Below are 23475 nucleotides of genomic sequence, written 5' to 3'. Positions count from 1 at the left end.
GTCTCTCAGCTGGATCCCCTTGGTTTGGAAGAGGAGAGGGACAGAGCAAGCAATAGTAATCTTCCTATTATTTTGAAATACGGCAGACGGATTCATAATTGTGGACTGGAGAAAGAGCAGGCAGAAAAAAATACGGGGGAGAAAGAGGATAATGCTGGAGTAGCTGACACAGGATCAAGGAAGAGACAGCACAAGGACTGGGCTATCTGCTGCAGCTGCAGGGTGGCTGAGCTGTGGGGAGATGTTTAGTGGGGTTTTTAATTCAGGGCTGGCCCCTCCTGATTTCTTGGGAGATGGGAAGTAAAATGAAGCTCTATGCATGCAGAAGCAGAGGAGCTTGAGGAGTGGGCAACAGCATGGAAGTCCTACAAGGAGACAGCAAAGGGGCTGAGCACAGAGGACCAGGACTGGCAGGCAGTGTTGTGTTAAGGCTCCATGTGAGGCCAGACTCCATAGACTTCCAGGGGCGCTGTTTGTCCTGCTGTGAGATATTTCCCCAGTGCCAATTAGGAAAGGTTTTAGGAAGATTCAGAGTTGGAAGACTGAGATAGAGGCTAATGTAACTTTAAAAAAAAAATCTAATAATGCAATTCACATGTAAGGATTTATATATCATCCCTGGGGTGGGTTGGAAGAAGAGCAGGATAAAGTCTTCTTCCCTCTTCTCAAACTGTTAAAGCTGGGTAAAGTTTATATTAACCCTGTCTCTAAGCAACAGCTGGGGAATTGAACTTATTCAAAATCCCCGAGAAGGGAGATACAATTCTTGGATTCACATGAGTCGGGATATCTCTAAGGATCTTTCCCTGCAAGGCAAAAACATACTCAAAATGGAAGGACTGAGGTTGTCTTCTCCGTAGTAACCTGGTACTTTCACCTATTTTTCTCAACTACATCTTAAATGATAGTTTTAGAAGGCTTTGTTGTTCATAAAAGCTTTTTCGCATGCGTATTGGCTGGGCTGTTTCAAAGAAAACTGAAGCCCGGAGATGTTAAGTGCCCCTCCTGTAGCTGCATATTTACTAAGTAACGAAGCATTGATCCAAATCCCCTCCGCTGGGCACTGGGATTCTCTTCGCTGCACTTCCTGTGGGAAGCGTCAGAAATGACTTTACATGTGCATGAGTCGATAAACTTCACCCCATCTGCCAACACTACGGATCATACCCCTTTGAAAGTTTACCTCAGTTGTTTCTGAGTGTCTGAGAGTCCATAAAAACTCCAACATAGCCATGAAAATGGCCACGATTAAGCCACAAATAAGAACCACAAAGATTCCACCAATATTCTCCATTCCCAGGCCTGTAAGAAAGTGATAACAAATACAAAAATATTGTAAAAGATCAGAAAGACACAATCACTGTATCAAAAATGCTAAAATCATTTAAACAAGAACTTGAGTATTGTAGATGCTCAAGTAGACACCCATGAGTCTACTGACATGTAGACACCCAGTCCTTGAAGATATTTAATTATTTATCTGGAAAAAAATGCAGCATAGTTGAAACAAAATGGAAGAGAGAGATCATGCCATCAATCAAGGACACTGGCAAGAAGCCTACCAAAGGGTGTCTGGGGCTGGGAGGTGGGGACCTTTTAAGGAAAGGGCTCAGGCAAACTCTGACAGCTTATAGAGAGAGACATGACGCCAAAATACCTGTCTGTTCTAACAGTTTCATAAAAGTTTTACTCAATCTTCCTAATATTGTATTTATGTGATATAAAAGCAACTGTTTTGACCAAATCATGGATAGAAAAAAATTCTATTTACCTATCTCTGTCAACATGTTACTAAAATACTTATTTGGAAAGTAAAACTTTTTTTTTTTTTGGTGAGACGGAGATTTACTCTTGTTGCCCAGCCTGGAGTGCAATGGCGCAATCTTGGCTCACCGCATCCTCCGCCTCCCAGGTTCAAGCGATTCTCCTGCCTCAGCCTCCTGAGTAGCTGGGATTACAGGCATGTGCCACCAGGACTGACTAATTTTGTATTTTTAGTAGAGACGAGGTTTCACCGTGTTGCCCAGGCTGATCTCGAACTCCTGACCTCAGGTGATCCGCCTGCCTCAGCCCCCAAAGTGCTGGGATTACAGGCGTAAGCCACTGCGCCCGGCCTGGAAAGTAAAACTTTTTATCCCACCAAACGAGTGCTTCACAAACCAGTTGCCATCAGAACTGTCTAGAAAGCTTGCTAAAAATATTGATTCCCAGTCCTTACCCCAGACCTACTCGATCAGTATCTCTGGACATGGGGCCCAGAAATCTGTATTTTCATAGGTGATTCTTTCCTAGCCATTCCTAAAAATAGTTTACAAATTGGTAATTTTAGAAGCATTGTGTAAGTTTGTAAGTTCCTGGGAGTCAGACATCGTTTCTGGTCATGTCCTCATTGCAAAGCACGATACCTGGCACACAGTATATAGTCAATACATACTTATAGGATATGATGTGGCTGTTTCATTTCCACTGTGTCAAACACTGAGTTCAGCTATGTAATTAAATGCTTTTTTTGGCATTAGAGAAACCCAAACACAGAACACCCTGATTCGACTGGGGCCACAATCAGAAATCATAAGGCGTCTTTCATCCAGGAGGGTCTGTTGTGTCCCGTGTTTTTCAGGAATGCTTGCACATCTGAGTGTGCAGTCAGTAGTGTCCTCACAGAACACGGAGCCTCGTCAGCGTCAGGGGCAGTCAACCTCGCACGGCACCATGAAAGGAGTCACAGGGCCAGAGCAGAAATCGACGCTACCTTTTGCACCTTGGAAAACTGGAAAAATAGCCCTATCTGGCCATTTCGGGATGCCCAGGGTTTCCTTTCACAAAGTCCTAAGTGGATGTCTGATTTTTGTTTTTAAAATAACAGTGCAGTAGCCGTCCCTGCCTACAACTGAAAATCTGCTTAGAATGACGCTGAGGACTCACATGATGAACACACCAAATGAACTATACACTCTGATCTGCAGGTCCACAGTCAACTCTTGAGTACCTGTGTGAATGCGGGAATTCTCTATTTTGAATAATAAAAAATAGGGGATCATTTAAAAACTCAATTCTACCTTCCAGGAGGAAGGGGCTTAAATGGGCAAAAAGGTCTTAAAACACCTATATTTGGAGGCCCCATCTCACATAAAAGCAAGTAGAAGAAAATACACCCACATCTTGTGTTAACACCTGTCCCTCTAACCTGGGCCATTTGGGTAGAAGGTTTTCACTCTGGGAGCCACATCAACAGCCACAAGAAGGAGGGGATGAAAAAGGGACACTTAAGAGGGAATGTACCAAGGAGCTGGCTGGGGTTTGTAGGCAGATACTTCAGCCCACAGATTTAGGGGTGGTGAGAACTGGAGTATTAGGATGTGTATCTGTGCGACACGGATGAATTACTTTCTCTGGCCAGCCCCTGTGGAGGGAGGCTGGGTAGACATCCCTTGTGAATGGGGAAATGACAATGGTGACATGAAGGACAGCCATCTGCTCAGGTAACTGGAGTAACCAAGTGACTGCTGAGATTCTACAAGATACCCCCATCACTTGGCAATAGTTGTGCTTGAGATAGAAAACAGGACAAGGGGCTGGGTGCAGTGGCTCACGCCTGTAATCCTAGCACTTTGGAAGGCCAAGGCAGGAGGATCCCTTGAGGTCAGGAGTTCGAGACCAGCCTGGCCAACATGGTGAAACCCCGTCTCCACCAAAAATGCAAAAATTAGCCAGGCATGTAATCCCAGCTACTTGGAAGGCTGAGATAGGAGAATCACTTGAACCCAGGAGGCGGAGGCTGCCACTTGATCCAAGATCGTGCCCTGGTACTCCAGCCTGGGCAACAGAGTGAGACTCCATCTCAAAAACAAAAACAAACAACCAAAGAAAACAGGACAAGGGCCCCTTTGCAGAGGGTCTCACATTCCTCTTGTTTCTGTAGAGGTGGTTTTCTTTCCCCTTTAGGTCTTCTTCTGCTACCTGTGTTCCAGCTGTGCCCCCTGCCTCCCTATCAGTCACCTCCCTGGTCCTCCTCCAATCTTCTCTCCACTGGCTCTCTCCCTCAGTACATTCACATACTCATGTCTCTCCCTCCTTAAAGACAAAGAAATCCTCCTTACTCTCTCCAGCTCTGTCTAATCCAACACTTCTTCTCTCTCCTTCCATGGCCAAGGATTTTGAGAGTTGTCTACATCAGAACTATTTTAAGACCTTCTAAAAGCCCTTAAAATCACTTACATTTGGAGGACCCATCTCACATAAAAGCAAGTAGAACAAAATGCACCCACATCTTATGTTAAATGCATTTAAAAATTTTTGCTTCTGATATTATTGAGTGGCAAGATACAGTTAACTTAAAATTGGCTGTGATTTCTCAGCAATCATTGCACATACATACAAAAGAATGTTGCAAAATTAAAAATATAACCAATAAATTATTTCTACATGTAATGAAGTTTTTACGAATATTAAATTTAAAGATTAATGAAGTTGAAACAATGTTACATTTTGGAGATATTTAATTAAACATGTCTTAATTCAATTTTGCAGTTTCCTTTTTGCATTCTGAAAGCAGTAATTTTTTTCAGACCTCAAACATAATTTGGACACTCAAAAAGCTTTTAAGCTCCAAGTAACTCTGTCTATGATATCTAAAGGAGAAAATAATTCTGTTTTGAATACTCTTTTGTTCTTGCTATTCAATCTTCATCTCATGCAATTTTGTCTTGCACCACTAAAACCACCCTTGCTATGGTCACCAATGAACATTTTGTTTCTAGCCTAATGGAAATTTTCTAGTCCTAATCTTGCATGACCTTTGTTAGCATTTGACATCGTCAGTCACACCCCCATCTTGGCATTTTATAAAGCCACTGCTTATCACTCTCTTCCGATCTCCTCAATCTCCTTTGATTGGCCTGGGGCACATTTTCTTCTCATTTTCCTGCCTTTGGTCTCCTGGCCCTCCTCCATGTCTTGGCTATTACCAAATCCTGCTGATTTTGCCTCCTGAATATTTTTCAATTTCTTACCCTTCTCTCTATTCCTCCTGCCACTTCCCTAGTTCAGGCACCCACCATCTCTTGCTTGGACTATTGCAGTAGCCTTTGAAACTATTTCCCTCCCTGGAGCCATTTCCTCCTCAACTCTGCACACTACACAGTTGCCTCACTGATCTTTCTGAAATGCAAAATCTAACTGTGACACATTCTCACGTAACACAGAATTGTTTATAGTTCCCAGCACACAGCATCGTTGCTCCTACCTTCCATACCTTTGCTCCTGTTAATTCCTCTGCCTGGAACCTACCCCTACTCCCGAGACACACACCTGGCTAAACTCAACCTTTCCTTTAAGACTTAGCTCAGAGGTCACTTCCTCCAGGCTGTCTTCTTTACTCTTACGTGACTTTTACTGATACTACTTTTGTGTTTTACTAATAATACCTTGTTTATCACTATTATGCATAAAATAATACACTAGTTTATATATCTGGATTTCCCACTACACTGGGAGTTCTTTGAGGGGAAGAATCATGCCTTGCTCAACTCTATAACCTCACAGTCATGGTACCTGGCCCATTATAGGAGCTCAGTAAATGTCTGTGGAAAGAATGAGCAGAAAGAGAGAGGATAAATAATTCCAGATGTAGAGAGCTGCATTACCAAAAGCTCTGGACCCATATGTATTCCTTTCTAATTAAATTTGGTTTGAAATGATGGTAAAACATGACAGCTCTGGTTGAGTGCTCCAGCCTGGTCATAGAGGAAGACGGCCCAGACTGTACTGAGTGGTGTCTAAAGGGGACTGAATATTGACATGGGCAATTCACAACATAGACTGCCTGTGTTGGGTGGGGGTATTGGGACAGTTATCAACAGGCATGTGGTCTGCACTGAGATAATTTTTATTAGATCAGGGAAAGCTTTTGGGGGAGCTGAGGTTTAACAAGAGGCTGGTAGAAACCATGAGTCACTGAAACACCCCATAGTCTTTCTTTCCCAGCTTCTCGCATTTCAGGGCCAGCATGTTAATCATGGGTGCTGGCTCCAGAGTCCTGATTCCTGGCTGAGTGGCCTCCTCCTCACAGAAGCAAGGCTTGTATACCATTTGTGCCTTGAGGAAGTTATTGGAAAGAGGAAGCAAGAATAGATTGCTGGCAGAGTCAGAGTTGAAAAACAGATGGAGTGGGGAGTGGGAAGGGAGAGTTCGGAGAACACAGCAGTTCCATTTAACACTGTCATCAGTCATTCTCTAGAAGTCAAATGCCTTCCACAGCACATCGACATTCATCAGAAGGGGCCCTTGATGTGAACTCCCTCCAGCCTACAAGGCCCACGCGGCACTCACAGATGCCTCAGCACCGGCAAGGGGGACTGGGAAGCCATCTAGTCATCTCTTTCCTTCCCTTCTTCAGATGGGACCACGCATAAGCCATGCAGGCAGATGGCTTTACAAACTGAGACTTTCTCCTGACACTTGAGTCTCTGAGCCTCAGGTAGGCCCCAGCAATCAGCTGCAGTCACTGAAATAGAATCATGCTCTCCCTACAAACTCCTGGTTGGCTAAATACTAACTTTGGTGTCACCCGCAGATTGCCCACAAATATTTTGCCCACAAAATGATAGTTCACAAATGCAAATGAATAATGTTCTTTGTCTCTTGAACTAAGAACGGGAAGGGCACCCTGGAAGAGGGCACCTGTGAAGAGATGTGAGTCTCCACCCACCCGCTTGCTCTTCCTTTGGTTCTGTCTGGCTAATAACCACTTCTTGGATTCAGGTACACTTGTGTCCTAGAGCGTAAAACCCTCACATATCTCCACGAAGCACTGTGGAAATCCGCAACTAAAATACAGAGGGAAAGCTCCTTTTGAACAAACAGTGAGGGAAGGCTGAGAAAAAAGGCAGAGACCACAAAAGCCATGGAGGCAGGTGCAGAGAATCCACTCACACAGAGAGAGGACTGACTAGTGCCACGAGATCCCAGCAAGAGACAATGTATTTGCTCTTTGACCTTGGTCAACAGATCTTGACTGAGAAGCTTCCATGAGCTGGGCACTATGCTAGGTACTAAAGCTCTGTGCCACATTGGCTCATCAAGAGCACTGGACAAGAACATGAATTCTTGGACCCATAAGGCTTTCAAGCACTTTCTATTTCAGAACTATATTCACCTATAGCCATGCAAGTATATCAAATAGTCCGATCTCCAGGGACTTATTATTGTAAATAGCAACTTCATGTGTCCAGGTATAAACTGACCTACATGACCTTCCCAGAAAATGCAAAGTGATTCATCATGTTGAAATGGTAAACTTGACATTTTGTCTTGCATTCACCAAGGCATCTGGTGACTGGACCTAGCAGATTCTGGAAAGAATAATGGGAGAAAAGTAGGCAAAAGGGACTCAAACCTGAAGAGGGATGGGAGAGGTATTTGATAAATTTTCCAATTTATCAAAACATGAGCTATGGGAGGGTGCTTATAATCCATCAAAATATGAGCTCAAATACCTCATTTTTCATTTGCTATCTCATTCAATTATCATTAAAAACTCCATAGAGAAGGCCCATTGTCCCCACTTTACAGTTAAAGAAACAGAAATTCAGAGAACTTAAGTTGTCCATGTTTTCATAACTAATGTGAATTCTAGATCAATTTGATTCCAAAGCTAATGCTCTGTATAAATACAAAGCTGACCTTTATGAGTGTTTACTCTGAGCAAAGTTAGCATGCTAAATGTTTTAACTCAATCCTTACAGTTACCCTGTGAAATGGGCACTACGCTTACCTGCATTTTCCTGACACAGAAACCAAGGTACAGAGGAGTTAGGTAACTTGCTCAAGGTTCCACGGCTGACAAGTGGAAGTGCCCAAATCTAAACTGAAGCCAGGACCCCTGCCGGCCAATTCCACACCACCTCTCCTGGTCACTCGGCATCCACTCACGCTGCAGCGGGGCGATTACAGAACTCAACCTGGCATCCTAATGACTGAACACATTCCTGGGAACCTCTAGAGGGACACAGGGCAGGAGTAAGGGGGTCTCTGTGTGAGCTACAGCTCAGCTTATAAAATCCCCTTCTGTCCTTCAGAACATGACATCGCATGTTTGAATCGATGATTTGTTCGCTTAATCTTGGCCCAGTTTCCAGACAACAGTGAGCTGAAGTCTTAACAATTCTGACCTGCTTTGTTGCAGACTCATGGGGCCACCATTTGCCTCTGTTGTGATCATGGTTTCTGGAGATCCCTCTGGAGTTTCTCTCTCTCAAAAATAGATCTCATTTGATCAGAGAGAGGCTTCCTCCACGGCATCTCTCGGAAACACTGTCTAAATTCCCACATTCAGGTTTCCAGCCTCAGCTCTCTCCAGAGAAACCAGAGAACCAGGATAACTACGCTGGACCCCATGAGAAGAAAGAGAGAGGGAAGCATCCCCGGGGCCCCTTCCACCCCCATCACTCACCCCCACTCTTGCTAAGATGTCTCACACTTCCATTCCCACCGTGCCAGACAGCAAACTTCCTGTTTTCCAAGGGTTCTGTGAGTCCATGCCACTGGCCTCTTTTCCATTCTTGAAAGGGAACCCTGATTTTCACAGCCTGGTGGTGTATTTATGTCCCTTTGAAGCCCGATTGTGAGCTCATGTTTTTCAAGATAAAGGTATTTAATTTCCTTGGAGTTCACCAACCACCTTTTTGTCTAGCAATTGTTCTGCAAAGACTTCAGTAACCCAATCTCCTTGAATTGGGATGCCGGCATCTGTGAGTGGCTAGCGATATTTCTTTTTATAGCAGCTAAGTGAGAAAATAAATAAATAAGTGTTTTTTGAAAAGAAAAGGCAGAAGAAAATGAAACAGCTTGGAATGGAGCCTGTTCCTTTTTGTAATCTCCAGTTTTCCACAGGATCTGCTGTTTGATTTTTTTTAGCGAGGTAGGGAGGTGGACAGTCACCCAGCTACGGGCAGGGAGAGTCAGAGGGGGCGAGGAAGCTAAGGGGTAATGTTGTGGCTCTTACCAGAGGCAAGCAAGACCTGGCAAAAAGACTCGGGATTGGTAGCATTATCACGATGTTAGGATTCTTCTCTGGAATTTGGCAGTAATGTTTGAGCTGTAATATTGGATTAGAAGTGGGGTAAGCACCAGTTCCTTTTCTTTGAAATTTCTCGAATTTTAATAGGATAACAAAGTAGAAAAGGATTATGTTAGGCACTGGCGTTATTGTCTGGTACATTCTAATTAAAACTGCAGCCACTCTCAGTTTCAGAGGTCTCCGAAAAACAGACCCACTCATAGTTCCTTTCACTTCTATCCCTCTGTGCCCATTCCATATTTCTCTCCTTCCTTTAGGCACACGTGAAAGCCAACTGATTCAAATTCTAAAAATCAAAGATCACCTAGGAGCTGCTTGGGAAAGAAGGTGAAAGCTACTGCCCTCTGTTCAGCCTGAGACACAAGAAAAACAATGTTTCTAGGTCTCAATTCTTGGTGAACACTTAAAGACGTAAAGCCCGGGTGCGGTGGCTCACACCTGTAATCCCAGCACTTTGGGAGGCCGATGGGGGCAGATCACTTGAGGTCAGGAGTTCGAGACCAGCCTGGCCAACATGATTATATCCCGTCTGTACTAAAAATACAAAAATTAACTGGGCATGGTGGCACGCACCTGTAATCCCAGCTACTCAGGAGGCTGAGGCAGGAGAATTGCTTGAACCCAGGAGCTGGAGGTTGCAGGGAGTTAAGATTGCACCACTGCACTCCAGCCTGGGTGACAGGATGAGAATCTGTCTCAAAAAAAATAAATGATTTAACGGAAGAGATGTTTGGGTCACGTTGGTCCTGTTTTTCCAAATCCTTTGGACAATGAATTACATACCATAGTAAGTTTGACAGTTAATTTACGAGAGAGAGAGATCAAGCAATGGCACCTCCCGTTTCAGGCTAGTGCTTCTAACTTGGTTTGGAAGAAGTCACATGCAGTTTCGCTTGGCCAAGAAGCCTCTTAGCCTCTCTGAGTAATGTTTGCTTGGGCTCCAGCCATGGCACAAATGGGGCCACCACATTAAACTGGCACTAGCAGCTATGGCTGGGACAGTAGCTCAAGTCCTGGCTTTCAGAGTGATTTGCATAGCATCTCCCAGACAGCCCCACTCTGAAACATTGCCTCTTATTAATACAGCTCACCCTCTTGTTCCAAAGGATGACCGTAGAGAGACAAGTTAACACTGGCTGGCTGATAGCACCCAGAAATCTTCAGATGCATTTGGGACCTGGGCAGGATGACTTCCACTGTTTATTTTCCCTTTCATCTGTTCAGTTCTCTTCTTCATGCCAGGGAACATTTGCTCCCAAAGTGCAGTGGAGAGAGGCCTCCTGTTCACTTCTTTCCATCTTTCCTGGAAGCCTGATCTCCCTCTCTGCCTCCCCTCTCCCTCCACCCTGAACTCCACTGTCAGCGCAGTCTTCCGAAACTGTGGAACCATCTAAACTATTGTGGATGCAGAACTGTTTCCAAGGCCAACAACTGCAACAATTATAACTATATTTGTATTCCACCTCCAACTTCCATTTCCACCACACGGGCAAAAACATAGAGACTTTTCAGTCATTTCATGTTTAAATTCGCTTAAATCCAGTGTCTTCTCCATTCCCCCTTCTTTCCGGGATGTATTTCAGGTTTGTGGTTGTGTCATTGTATTGGGGTGGGGATAGGTGTCTGGTCTTATGCTGTAGTCCACTTAGATTTCCAATATCTTTGTCTGGAGTTAAGGAAAACTCAGGCCTTTCACTGGGCCCTCTGCTGTGGGTCCCTATGTGCCACCTTTTACGTCCCCCACTTCACTGAGGCATGGCACATATTTCTGGGGTTTGCCAAACTCCAGAAATATGCATCATGCCACAGTACAAACTCATTACACAGCCAAACTCCCCAGATGCGAATTCTTCTCTGCTCCACATGTACCACCCACAGCCCCTGCACAAGTAAAAATCTCTTTAGAACTCTTGGAATATCCAGCTAATTCTGGGAGTGCTATCTGCCACTCTCCGGCTCCCAGGAGGGCAAGGACCAAGCACATTTTAACATGTTACTTCCTGCTCAGAAGCTCCTGTCCTGGCCAGGGCATCCTTTTATCTGATTTGCAGAGTTGGTGGCCTAGTTCTTCTATTTCTATTTTTTTTTTTCACTCCTACTTCTAGCATCAACTTTTTGCCCAGATTCTGTTAGGAATTAACCTTCTGTATTCCAAAATACTTCTCTAGCAAATCAAAAACCTCGCTCTCCAAGGACATCATGTCTGCTGTGAGCTTTAAGAACTTATTTTGGAACTTAAAGCCAATAATTTGAGTTGGTTTCTCCCGAGGCAATAACCATCCCCTGGGACCATGAATGCCAGCAAGAGCTCAGAATTCCATCCCACCACACCTGCTTTCTGTGTGCCACATCTCACCCCAGAACCTTTGATGGCTACTGCCAATTCTCCCAAACCCAGCCCAGGGCACTGTTGCTGTGCCAAGGAGTCTGGCAAAGCTGTGGCATGCTGTTGGGGCATCTTCCTGGGACAATGATTTTACTTAGGGCTTGGGTGGGAAAAAACATTCTTACATTAAATAAACATGCCTATATTACAGAGTAAGATGCAACATTCACATGTATTTTTAGGACAGAACAGAAGACTTTCAGGAAATTCCGAACAAGTAGGCTGCTTTAGACAATGTCCTAGATCCCCAACAGTTCCCATTTGGTCTCCTCTGCTTTTGGTTCCTCCTGTGAAAATGCGTGAGACAGACTGGTTGCAGTCCAAATACCTTTACCCAGTTTTCAACTCTCTCGTAAGTCCAACCTCATCCTAGCTATTCAAACCCAGTTCTCAGCGTAACACCTGTGCCTCACAACAGTCCTAAAGCAGCGATTCCTAAGCGATGCTTCCAGGTCCAGGCCATGTGCCCTTAAAGCGTTCCCTGACCATTCCACAGAATTCATCACTTCCTCTTCTGGGCTTCCAGACATTCTCTTTATACCGCTATTAAAACTCTCCCACACTGCAACCATTACAGCAACTATCTGTGCCTCTCTCTAGCTTCTAAGCCTCTTAAGGGCAAGGCCAGGTTGTGTTCCTTTTGGTAATTTCAGAGCCTCGCGCAGTGCCTGGTACACAGTAGTTTACCATGCTGTTTGTTGGCAGCAATGAGAGCTACATGAATACTTTCCATGCCAACATTTGGGGTGCTGGGCTCCTGTTTCCGAGGAAACAATCATAAGGCTTTCCAGACTTTTCCTCCTCCAAAGTCAGGACGACTTTGAGATGCTGGCTCATTCACCTATTCATTTATCTATTGTAAATGAATTGTTCATTGTTTCATCAAATACTGATGGCAGGTGATGTTCTGGGCATCAGGACACAAAAATTAATAAGACACAGTCCCTGTCCTTGAGTTGCTTATTGTCTATAGGGGGAAAAATGTCAGCAGACAGAAAATCAATGTCTTAAGTGTTGATTTTTGAAGAGCCCTTCAGCCTTAGGGAGAAGGGATGGATGGGCACATTCACAGCTTGGGGACACTATTCAAACCTCTCATTGTGCCTTAATTGCTCATTCAGGCCCCTCTCTTCTCCAGCACCTCTGCACCACCGCATGCCTTTGGTCAGCTGTTCAGAGGCAGGAACAACTGACTGTGAGCGGACAGCTCCTGGTGCGAGGGCTATTGGGGAAAGTAACTTCAAGCACAGTCTCATGAGTCACGTTAGCATGACCCAGGAGAACACAACAATTGGTAGCTTCTGACAGCTAGCGGCAGTTTTCATCACACATCCCACAAACACTGGGTAACTACTATGGGCCTGGCTCTGTTGGGGAGGCTAGGACCACAGAAGCAAATGAGACTGAGTCTGGGTCTAAGGTGCCGGCAACTGAGCAGAGGAGACCAAGATTGCAGCATAGTGTGTTGAGTGCTCTGTCCAAAGTCACAGAAGGCCCCCGACCCACTGTGGTGAGGGGAGAGGGAGATCAAGGGTTTCTAGGGAGACGGATACCTAGACATTTCTCCTATTTCACTTACCAATCAGAGGAAGGATCGATAAGCAGAAAGTCGTTCTGCTGTGGGCCTCAGGTTCACCTCCCCATTTCCACTTTAGAAAGCTGCAGAGCACAATACCACTACTGTTTCCCTGCAGATGGAGGTGAGACGGCACTCTTTCCTGCCATCCTTTAGCTCACTGTTATCACAGAGCAACATTAACATATGCTGACAATAATCCAATTTTATTTTAGCTATTCCAGGTCCAGCCACATGTTTCCAATCCATGTGTCTTTTTTTTAGGGAGGGAGTGGAGGAGCATTTTGCTACCCACACCTTCCCTAGTACAAACCCATTACACAATCCAACTCCCCAAATGCGAATTCTTCTCTGTTCCATCTGGACCACCCACAGCCCCTGCACACAGCCCTGCCCACTGCGCTGACTTCTGCTCCACATCCGTCTTCAAGGTGCTTATCTGCCTGCAATGCCCTCCTCCCACAATGTCGACCTATTGAGGTCCTGGGCATCTTCAAAATCTAGTTCATTCTATCTAATCCACAAAAGTGTCCTGACACTTTTTTCTGCATATCCCCCATTTTCTTTTACTCTAAACAAGCAGAAGTAATCTCCGCACTTCACCCCCTAGCATTTAACTGTAATTTGGCAAGTGTCAGTAATTGTTTGCTGACCGCTTCCGGTAAGTTACTTTTGTTTCCAGAAGTCACTTTAAGATGCTTGCTGGTAAGTCTGCAGAGCTTTCTTACTCCCAGGCGTGTGAAGTGATGTGCTTGGACACCTGTCACTCAGCACATTCCTATTGATGGAATGTCCAGCTGACTCTTGAAAATAACTCCCCTGCAGGCAGGTGATAGAATCAGACAGCCCGGAAGTTCGGAGAGCAGCAGAGTACGGTGCTAGGATGCAGATCAGTGACAGCTGCGATACACCGGGCCCGGGGAGGAACCAAGCTCTGTGCTTTTTCACTCTCCCTTCACGGCAGCCCTACGGTGTGTTACTTACTGAACTCATTTTACAGATAAAGGAATGAGGGCTCAGCGCTGTTAACTAATGTGCTGAAACTCACAGACTCGCAGTCGGTGCAGACAGGACTGAAATGAGGTCTGCCCATGCCCTGTGTCCATTCATGTCCACTGCTTTCCCCATGGTCAGATCTGGCCTTTGGGGAGTGAAGAGCCAAGAAGTGTGTAGCCTCACTCAGTTCCTCTGAGGGGAGCATTTCCTTTAAATTATAAAAAATACTTGCTCCATATATCCATATTCTTGAGACCTCTTCTTGCAAGATAGAGATCCACGTTTAGACACTGAGAATCACATAGTTATTCATTCACTGTCTCATCAGGGACAATGATTCATGCTGAGCAGAAAAGACAAGCACATGATATCCTTCATTCTGTTCCTCAGCTGTCTTCCTCAGGCAGAGCATGGACAGGTAAATCTGTTGCATATTTTAACAAGGCTGCAGTAGATGGAGTAGTAGATATGGTATGTGACCATATGATTTATTGTCTAAACCAGGACACTTTGAGAATGAAAGCTGTCTAGAAATAATTAACAGGCATTAACTGATCTACAACAGATAGAAACAAGACTATACCATCCTGGGCAAACCACGGTAAGTGTTCCCCTACAGAAAATCCTGGGTGCTCAGGCACCCTCAACACTCCTTAACCAAACATCTCAGTCAGGGAGTGCTTTCTATTTAGCCAAATTTAACATTCGCTCATTCATTCGATAAAATATCCACATGTCCGGCTCTGTGGGCAGCCCCGTGATGACCAACCCTGCCCTTATGAAGCTTACATTCTAGTAGAGGAAGTGGAAAGTAAACAAATACATAAGAAATATAATATCAGGTAGTGATGAGGTCTGAGAAGGGAAATAAGGTGGGGTTAAGGTGATGGAGAGAAATGTGTAGGGTAGGAGTGAAGAGCTCTTCAAGGAGAGGCCAGGAGGAGGGAGCAGGTGCACAGGCCCTGGGGTGGAAGAGCCAGATGGGAGGCTTGGGGACCAGAGAGAAGAGGGGAAGGTTGAAGGGGAACAGATCATATAAGGCACTGAATTTTATTCCCAGTGGGATGGGAAACCATTGGAAGGTTTGTGCAGGGGAATCCTGACATCGAATTTGCATTTTTAAAAAGGACCACTCTAGCTAGTAGTGGAGAATATATCGTAGAGACGCAAGAATGGGAAACTAAAACCAGGCGATTGTGATTGCACGGGTGTGAGATGATGCGGCACGGGCCAGGGTAGAAGCCGTGGTGCTAGGGGTCAGAGGCAGCTGGGTTCAAGAAACATCATGGAGGCAGAGTCTCTAGGACTTGGAAGCCAGGTGGACACTGGGTGCCCGTGATACACAAGACCCTGGGACAGACCTGACCCCCTGCCAGCCCAGCTTATACCTAGGTTCCTTCCAAGGCGGTTCTCGATGGGTCCTAGAAGTCATTATGTGTACCTGGAATTCGAACATGAGAAACAAGCTACTTTGGTCCTCTAGGGCAGAAGGAGGATGGCCCTGAACGTCCTTACCTTTAGCTCTGTGATCTTCCTCCTTGGGGCACTTCCCTCCTTCCCACCATTTGCGCTTCAGGATCTCCAGGCGGTTGTTCTCCTGCAGCTGGAGAATGGCCAGATCAAACTCGTCCCGGAAAACCGAGCCTGCGGGGGTCACAGGAGAGCCCAGGACACAGGTTGTGAATGCCCTGTTAGGCGTCACTCTGCTCCCCTTCCCGGCACACCTCCTGGCCACCCTGCCTGCTTTCACCTCGAGAGGGGACAGACAGATGCAGCGGATGGGGCGAGCCCTTGGGGCCACTGCTCTCTACTCCATCAGGCTTCCCCGGGAGAGTGGGGCGTTCTGGCTTCACGCAGGGTTCTCAGGTTTTTCTACTTCCCTTCTCTCCATGCTGACTGGCGCATCCAGCCCATGGCCAAACACCCCAAGATGGGTCAAGGAAAGGCTTTCCAGGCAGTTGCACCATCCACCTCCCCAGCCGGACACCACCACTTTCTAAATTAAAAAAGATGGTCTATTCTGGTTAAACAACCTGCCCACCAACACACAGGACACTGGCTGCAAAGCATCCAATCCACCTCCAGGAGGCCAGAGTTTGTGTTTCTGTGACACAAACCTCTTAGGTGTGTCCAATTTCTACTTTATTTAAATTAATTTCTCATGGCCAGTCACGGTAGCTCATGCCTGTACTCTCAGCACTTTGGGAGGCCGAGATGGGCGGATCACTTGAGGCCAGGAATTCAAGACCAGCCTGGCCAACATGGTGAAACCCCATCTCTACTAAAATACAAGAATCAGCTGGGTGTGATGGTGTGCACCTGTAGTCCCAGCTACCCAGGAGGCTGAGACACAAGAATCGCTTGAACCTGGGAGACAGAGGTGCAGTGAGCCGAGATCGCACCACTGTACTCCAGCCTGGGCAACAGAATGTGAGACTCCGTTTCAAAAATAAATAAGTGAATCAATCTCTTAGGCACTCGTAACTCTCACTACATTACACCTGACAACTGTTTATCCAGAGAAGTCACCAATCATTGAGAGACGAGCCACACCAGAGTGTGAGAATCAGGTCACCAGGTGTTCCCTATCCTCAGCGCTGCCTTCTGAGCGCACGAGAACCCACTGGCCTGTCCATCACCGTTTCTCCCACTCCTCCTTCCCTCCTCAAAAGAAGGCCTTTTTTTCTGTTCAGTACCATTCTTTATTTCTCTAATGCAATTTTGCCAAGGAGCTTTGGTTCTAGAATTTAGGTTTAATCGCAAAAACAGGCTTAAATCAAACCATGGAAAAGCTCAATGTCTCAGCACAGGCTGAGGCCTGAGATTATTAAGAAAAAGCTGCCAAGAGGCTGGAAAACAACTAAGCTGCCCAGTTTCCTTGCCCAAACTCTATGAAGGCTGAATGTGGACAGATGCCCCAGAGGAGAAAGGCTACTGTGAAGGATCAGGCAGAAGCTTGGAACAAACAGATGAGTGCTTCTGAAATTTTCACATGCATTGCAATCATCTGGGGATTTTGCTGAACTGCAGAATCTGATTCAGGAGGCCTGGGGTGGGGCCTGAGAGTCTGCATTTCCAACAAGCCCCTAGGTGATGTCCATGCTGCTGGGCCATGGACCACACTTTAAGAGGCAAGGAACCAGAACATCTCCCAGATCTCTTCCAACCGTGACAGCCCACGGCTCCACAGTAGAACCTTCCCTACTACAGACACAACTCTGCTTGGACGCCCAAACCCCAAGCCTGTAGCACTGGATGTGTGCATGTGATCTGGGCAGACACCAGCAGAGCTTCATGTAGAGTAAGTACTTATTACACATCTTACACATAGTTGGACCCGAACCCCAAGCCTGCAGCACTGAATGTGTGCAAGTGATTTGGGCAAACACCAGCAGAGCTTCAAATACAGTAAGTACTTATTACACATCTGCAGTGAATGGACACATGAACGAGTTGTCTAACAGAGGTTGTTAGGTGGTGAGGCTAATGAACATTCCAGGTTTAGAGAGAACGGTCTAGCCCAGCAAGACAGTTCAAGCAGTTTCAAGGCATGTTCAACCCAACCTCCTAACACACCAGGGGCCACATGAAAGGCCTATTCTGCTTACTTGTTGGTTGCCTACTTAGCTCCTAAGCCACCTGATTAATTTTCCATCTTGTTCCTTGTTTCTCTTAATTTTCCTGGGCCCAACCACATTGCTTATTCCATAGTTAGGCTCTTACATTCCACTTAAGAATGATATACATGCTTGTATCTCCTGGGCATACCCCCAGCTGGACCTAAATCCTGGCTCATCAATGAACTGTGTAATGTTCTTTCCAGCTTCATGTGGGAAGCTGGGCTAGCTCAGGGTGGACCTTCCCACCTATCCTGTCCTTTCTAGCTGATAGGACCCATTGGCAGCATGGTCTGGTAAATGAATTACAGGACTGGAGACAAGCATCCTAGGCTCAAACCCAGCTTCTCTACCTATTCTGTGACCTTGGACAAGTAATCTCTCAGCTCTGAATCTGAGTTCTGTCCTCTACAGGATGGGAATAACCACATATATCTTGCAGGGGGGCTATGAAGTGAGATAAAATGTGAAAACAGTGTCATGTCAGATACAGAGCAAATGCATTTCCTTCCACTTTTCCTTGGTTATTGATGAAAATTTCTAGAGTTGTGGTCTGTCTTACCCCAACTCTCCATCGTTTTGTTCCATGAAAACTTTGGAAGCATTTGAAATTTAGGTAGAATTTGTTAAATTGCTAGAGTATCATCAAAGTGTGCCTTAAGTTCATTTTGCGGTTCACGCTATCATCTTGAAACAAAATGTCAGTGAGTATATCTCTCAAAGGGGTCCATAATCTGTATTATTAGTGGACACCAATGAAATATAATGGCATATAGAGGGTGTGGAGGTTTATGAGTACCTGGAGTGAAGCCTCCAGTTCACAGTTCACAGAACTCCTAGTGCCATAATTTACAGAGTTCAGGGATGAACCATATTATTACCTATGTTCATTTTCTTGGTTTCTGATCAGAATTTAAGTCATGTGCTTTTGTCAAATAGTGGTGGCTCATGCCTGTAATCCCAGCACTTTGGGAGGCTGAGGTGGGCGGATCACCTGAGGTCAGGAGTTCAAGACCAGCCTGCCCAACATGGTGAAACTCCATCTCTACTAAAAACACAAAAATTAGCTGACCATGGTAGCGCATGCCTGTGGTCCCAGCTACTCAGGTGGCTGAGGTACGAGAATCACTTGAACTGGGAGGCAGAGGCTGCAGTGAGCCTAGATAGTGCCACTGCACTCCAGCCTAGGTGACAGAGTGAGACTCTGTCTCAAAATAAATAAATAAACAAACATATATATATATATATGTAATAACATAGGAAACCATGTAAGAGATGAGAAGGATACTAATATCCCCCAAGGCAGGCTCAGTGTGAGACACTAAGGGAAGGCACCTAACTAGATTATGAGGTTTAATCCTCCCAACCCCATATGGTAGGTATTAGAAACCTAATTGTATGAATTAGATAACTGAGGCTAAAGAATGCACCTAAGGTACCACAGCCAGTAACTAGAACACATCCCGGGGTCTGCCTGACTCCAAGCCTGTGCTCGTTACACTCCACAGGTGTGAGTGAATCCTGCAATTTACAGAGTTTTGAGCTAAGGTAAAGATCAACAACAGGGATGTGTACTGTAAATACAAAGATGAGCATATCATATACCAATTTTCTCCCAGAGACTGATGGCCTTGATTCCCACTTCTTCCCCTGTTGCCTTGTACAAGAACACCCTCATGCAAGAACAACCCTCTACAGCACGGGGTCTCCATGGTGTGTGTGTGGAGGGGGAAGGGTGCATGTCAGAAGGGGCTGGGGAAACATTCAGATCCCCTTCACAATCATCACAGCAGCCAAACATGTCCTCTCCTCATCTTCTTGGGGAGGTTCCGTTAGCAGGTGAAGGCTCAAAGTCCAAAGTGTGAATGTCCTTTTAAAAAGCACAGCTAGGATACCTTTCTGGAAGCCAAACATCTCTACCCTCCTATTAACAGAATGAGACGGGGTGACACCCAGTCAGCAGGCTGAACACCAGAGCATTCCTGTACCTTCTCAATGACCCACACCAACCTACTGTAGATGGATCAGTGAAATCCACAAATAATTTGAAAGCCATTTCATCTAATCATGGCCGTCCCCTTTAGAAGTAAACTTTTCACTGGTGATGCTAACAAACAGCAAAATTAACTGATTTGAATTTCACCATCTCATCCTTCTTTCCACTGCTAGTAGAGATAGCAATCAACAGAGAAATGGCCAAGGGGTAGCAAGCAAGAAGAAGAACAAAAGGCCTAAATACACACCAAAGGCATCAATGCCCTTTAATAATTAGTATTAGCCCTTTAAATTAGTTAATCAATCAGTAGCTCATCAACTAACTCTTTAATAATCAAGGATTGAGCACTGGTCATTGATTAAAAGAAATATGTGTGTTTGCTTTAAAAAAAAACAACAACTTTAGAATGTCCACCTAAAGTCACTGTTAAACTGGTTCTAGCAACAGGGGTTACTGGATTCAATGCTACATTCAGTGGTTTGATCTACCCTGACCCTGTCTGGACAAAGCTACCCAAAGAGGCTGTTCCTCTCCCGCATACCGACTGGCATGCCAATCCCATAGCCCTTGGTGTCCAGCAGGCCCCCAATCTGAGTGAGGTTGCAGTTTCGCTGCCGATAGTACTCGTTCATGGTGGATTCCAGGAGGAAGGCGTAGTTGGAATTCAACACCCTGGCGATTCCCTCCTCTGTGCTCTTCACAAACACGCTGGGCTGCTTGGAATACATGTAATTCCACATGCGTTGGTAGGTCTGGTAGCGGGAATTCTGGGAAAAGAACAAAAGGAAGCAGGATTGGGAAAAGAGGAAGGAAACGTTGGTATAAAAAGAGAGGGAATCAAAGTGCACCTTAAAATGCTGGCCCTTCCTCTACTCTACCCGCTGATCACAGACAAGAACCTTTTCCCTTTCTGTCTCTCAACACAAGATGTTCACTGTCACTGTGTAATGGCAGAGGAGGGAGTTGTGCCTTTGATACCTTTTATAGAAAGATGAGGAAGCAACAGGGCACTAGGGCCCTGATTTGGTAATTGGTTTTGCCTCATCTACCCTCAAGAGCTCTTCTACTGCCAACCTCCATTTTCTGGTAGAACTGAAATTCTGGTTGGGTACCTTCATTGTCCCTCAATTTGGGGCAATGAACTTAGGTTCATTTAGGACTATACAGAGATAACCTTTGAAGAAGCAGTTTCACTATTTTCTATGCACCCTAAACCAGTTGATCAATCACATATACGAAGCTGGCTGCTGTGTTACAAATAATAACAAGTCAGAGAACTCTGGGGGTCTATCCAAACCCTGTGTTTGCACGATGACTTCACTGCTCTCTGTGCCAGTAGGCACTGAGACTTGCCTGGAAAACAGAAAGCTGAAGGCATTGGACTTGTTTCATGTGAAAATGAACTTCTTGGATATTAGGTTGGTTAGACACCTTTTAACCCCAGGAGAAACCTGCTTCCCAAGAGAGCTTGAGGCACATGAAAACCACTATTCCATCTGGTCTGGCTGTCAGTCTTGGTGATCAATCAGTTTGCCTGACAGCAAACACATCGCTGTGGCAGGGCTTTCTCCTGAGCCTTGCAAGGGAAACTCAAAGAAGCCAACAGGTCCCTATCTGATACCGATCAAGTCTGGAATCAATGAAGCCAGTTCGTCTTAAGCTGGTGTTCCTCAAACTTCAGTCATTCGTGTATGAATCTTGCTCTAAATACTACCTATACGATTTAAATCACTTGTTAAAATGTAAATGTATACATTAACCTCATTCTATGCAGTAATACAAATAAAACTACATGTTTGATTCACTGCATATATACACTTTTTTTCTAACGGCCATTGATATAAACATGAAACTATGGCAACGAAAAAATAGTTCCACCACATTAGACCTAAAATCATCTCAAGTATCACCACTCTGGCACCGGCTGATATTAACACAAAGTTCTTTTGGGACCTCATTCCAGGTGTATTTTGTGGAGCAGCAGATAAATGAACCCCATGTGGACCTCCAAACTATATGTTCAAAAGAGATAATGAGATGACGAGAGATGTTTTTATCTCCAGCAGACAAACATCTCAACTTTATTCTGCCCAGTTCCCGATGTTGGTGAGCAACCAAATGGGGTTTACTTGGAAGAAGGTCATGCTGGAGCCTCCGTGAATTGTGCCATACTCAATGGCGGTCTGGTCAGCCAGGTCATCCACTGACTCAATGGGCACATCCATGCGCTGCACGGTCAGGAAGGCTGCCAGGTTGGCCGTGTAGGATGAGATGATGATCAGCGTGAATGCCCACCTATATAGGAAAAGACGAGGAAGTCATCATTGCCCGGGCACTCCCTGGAGTCTTGGCCCCCAACCCCAGTCCTGCTGTGACATGGGAGAGACCAGGCATCTTTCTTCTGAAAGAGCTTTCAGCTTAGTGGGGGAAGAGAAAGGAGGCAGGGCATATGATGTCAACAGAAATGAATCGAGTTGGTGAGCACTGCCTGGAAGAAGACAGCTGATTTGTTTTTCTTATTTCCTAAAGGAGATGATTATTGGGTTATTATTCAAAAGAGGTATAGTCCATGCACATGAGACAGTTTTGGAGACTGTGAGAAATGAGCTAGTGAATGAGCTGCGTGTGCCAGCTCCAAGGGCTCTGTTCAGAGCTAGAGCAGGAGGGCTTCCTCGCCTCCTCGTGCTGAAGCCAACCTTCAAATGTGCATTGCCAGGCACTGATCATCTACCACGAGCTACATCCACTATCTCACTTAATCCCTACAGTTCAGGAAGGCAAAATTCTTATCCCAATTTTACAGGTGAGGAAATTGAGGCTCAGAGAAGTGAAGCAACCTGCCAAGTAACACATTGATATATTCTTATATATTTTTTTTTTTTTTTTTTTTTGAGATGGAGTCTCACTCTGTTGCCAGGCTGGAGTACAGTGGCACGATCTCGGCTCACTGCAACTTCCACCTCCCGGATTCAAGTAATTCTCCTGCCTCAGCCTCCTGAGGAGCTGAAACTATAGGCACGTGCCACCCTGCCCAGCAAATTTTTGTATTTTTAGTAGAGATGAGGTTTCACTGTGTTGGCCAGGATGGTCTCCATCTCTTGACCTTGTGATCCACCTGCCTTGGCCTCCCAAAGTGCTGGGATTACAGGCGTGAGCCACCGCACCTGGCCGATAAATTCTTTTTTTCTGGAGACTGGGTCCTGCTCTGTCGTTCAGGCTGGAATGCAGTGGCTTAATCAGGGCTCAATGCAACCTAGAACTCCCAGGCTCAAGAGTTCTTCCTGCCTCAGTCTCCCAAAGTACTGGGACTATAGGCGTGAGCCCCTGTGCCATCTGATAAATTTGTATTTTAAAACCAGTTCTGTAAATTGTAACAGAAAATCTTTAGTAAAGATGACCTGGTGAAAAGCACCTTTGAACTGCTGAAAGGCTGGAATTAGAAAATACTCTTACAATGGTCATGCCATTTCAAATTAGAAGATTGTTTTATTGAATAGACAGAGCTCATTTAAAATTAGAATAATTTTGCAGCTCAGGCAGCATATATCCTAAATCCCTTAAAACCTGTGTGTTCATTTTAGTAGGTTAAACAAGCCTTCTCCCATCTGGTCAACAGTATGGAGCTACATCCCAATCCCAAGGGGCTCAGAGAGAGATCGTAGCACAGTTTGGGATGGAGAATCACAAATTCTGAATCAGTGGAGCCTGAGTTCATGAGGCTTTATCCATTATAGACACACTGACGATGGACGCATATGATTAACACACAGAACTCGGCGACTTGCTGCTGCTGGGTCGATTTTCAAGAGCAGCAGGTCCCATTGC

The 23475-nt window shown here is 45.3% G+C and overlaps 1 protein-coding gene across 2 annotated transcripts in view; it reads right to left on the bottom strand.

Annotated features, from left to right (window-relative positions):
* Window positions 1–23475, bottom strand: part of GRIK4 (glutamate receptor, ionotropic, kainate 4) — a 432235-nt gene that overhangs the window by 5450 nt on the left and 403310 nt on the right. For both annotated transcript variants that reach the window (XM_011926979.1, XM_011926978.1), the window contains exons 16-19: window positions 21780–21945; window positions 20192–20417; window positions 15553–15681; window positions 1184–1302 (exon numbers count right to left, since the gene is read on the bottom strand). In XM_011926979.1, the coding sequence (XP_011782369.1) occupies window positions 1184–1302; window positions 15553–15681; window positions 20192–20417; window positions 21780–21945 (640 nt within the window). The remainder of the gene's footprint in view (window positions 1–1183; window positions 1303–15552; window positions 15682–20191; window positions 20418–21779; window positions 21946–23475) is intronic.

Source organism: Colobus angolensis, unplaced genomic scaffold (genome assembly GCF_000951035.1).
Source record: "Colobus angolensis palliatus isolate OR3802 unplaced genomic scaffold, Cang.pa_1.0 Scaffold7, whole genome shotgun sequence".
NCBI lineage: Eukaryota > Metazoa > Chordata > Mammalia > Primates > Cercopithecidae > Colobus > Colobus angolensis.
Note: the sequence above shows the minus strand (reverse complement) of the source record. Positions and strands in the feature narration are given on the sequence as shown.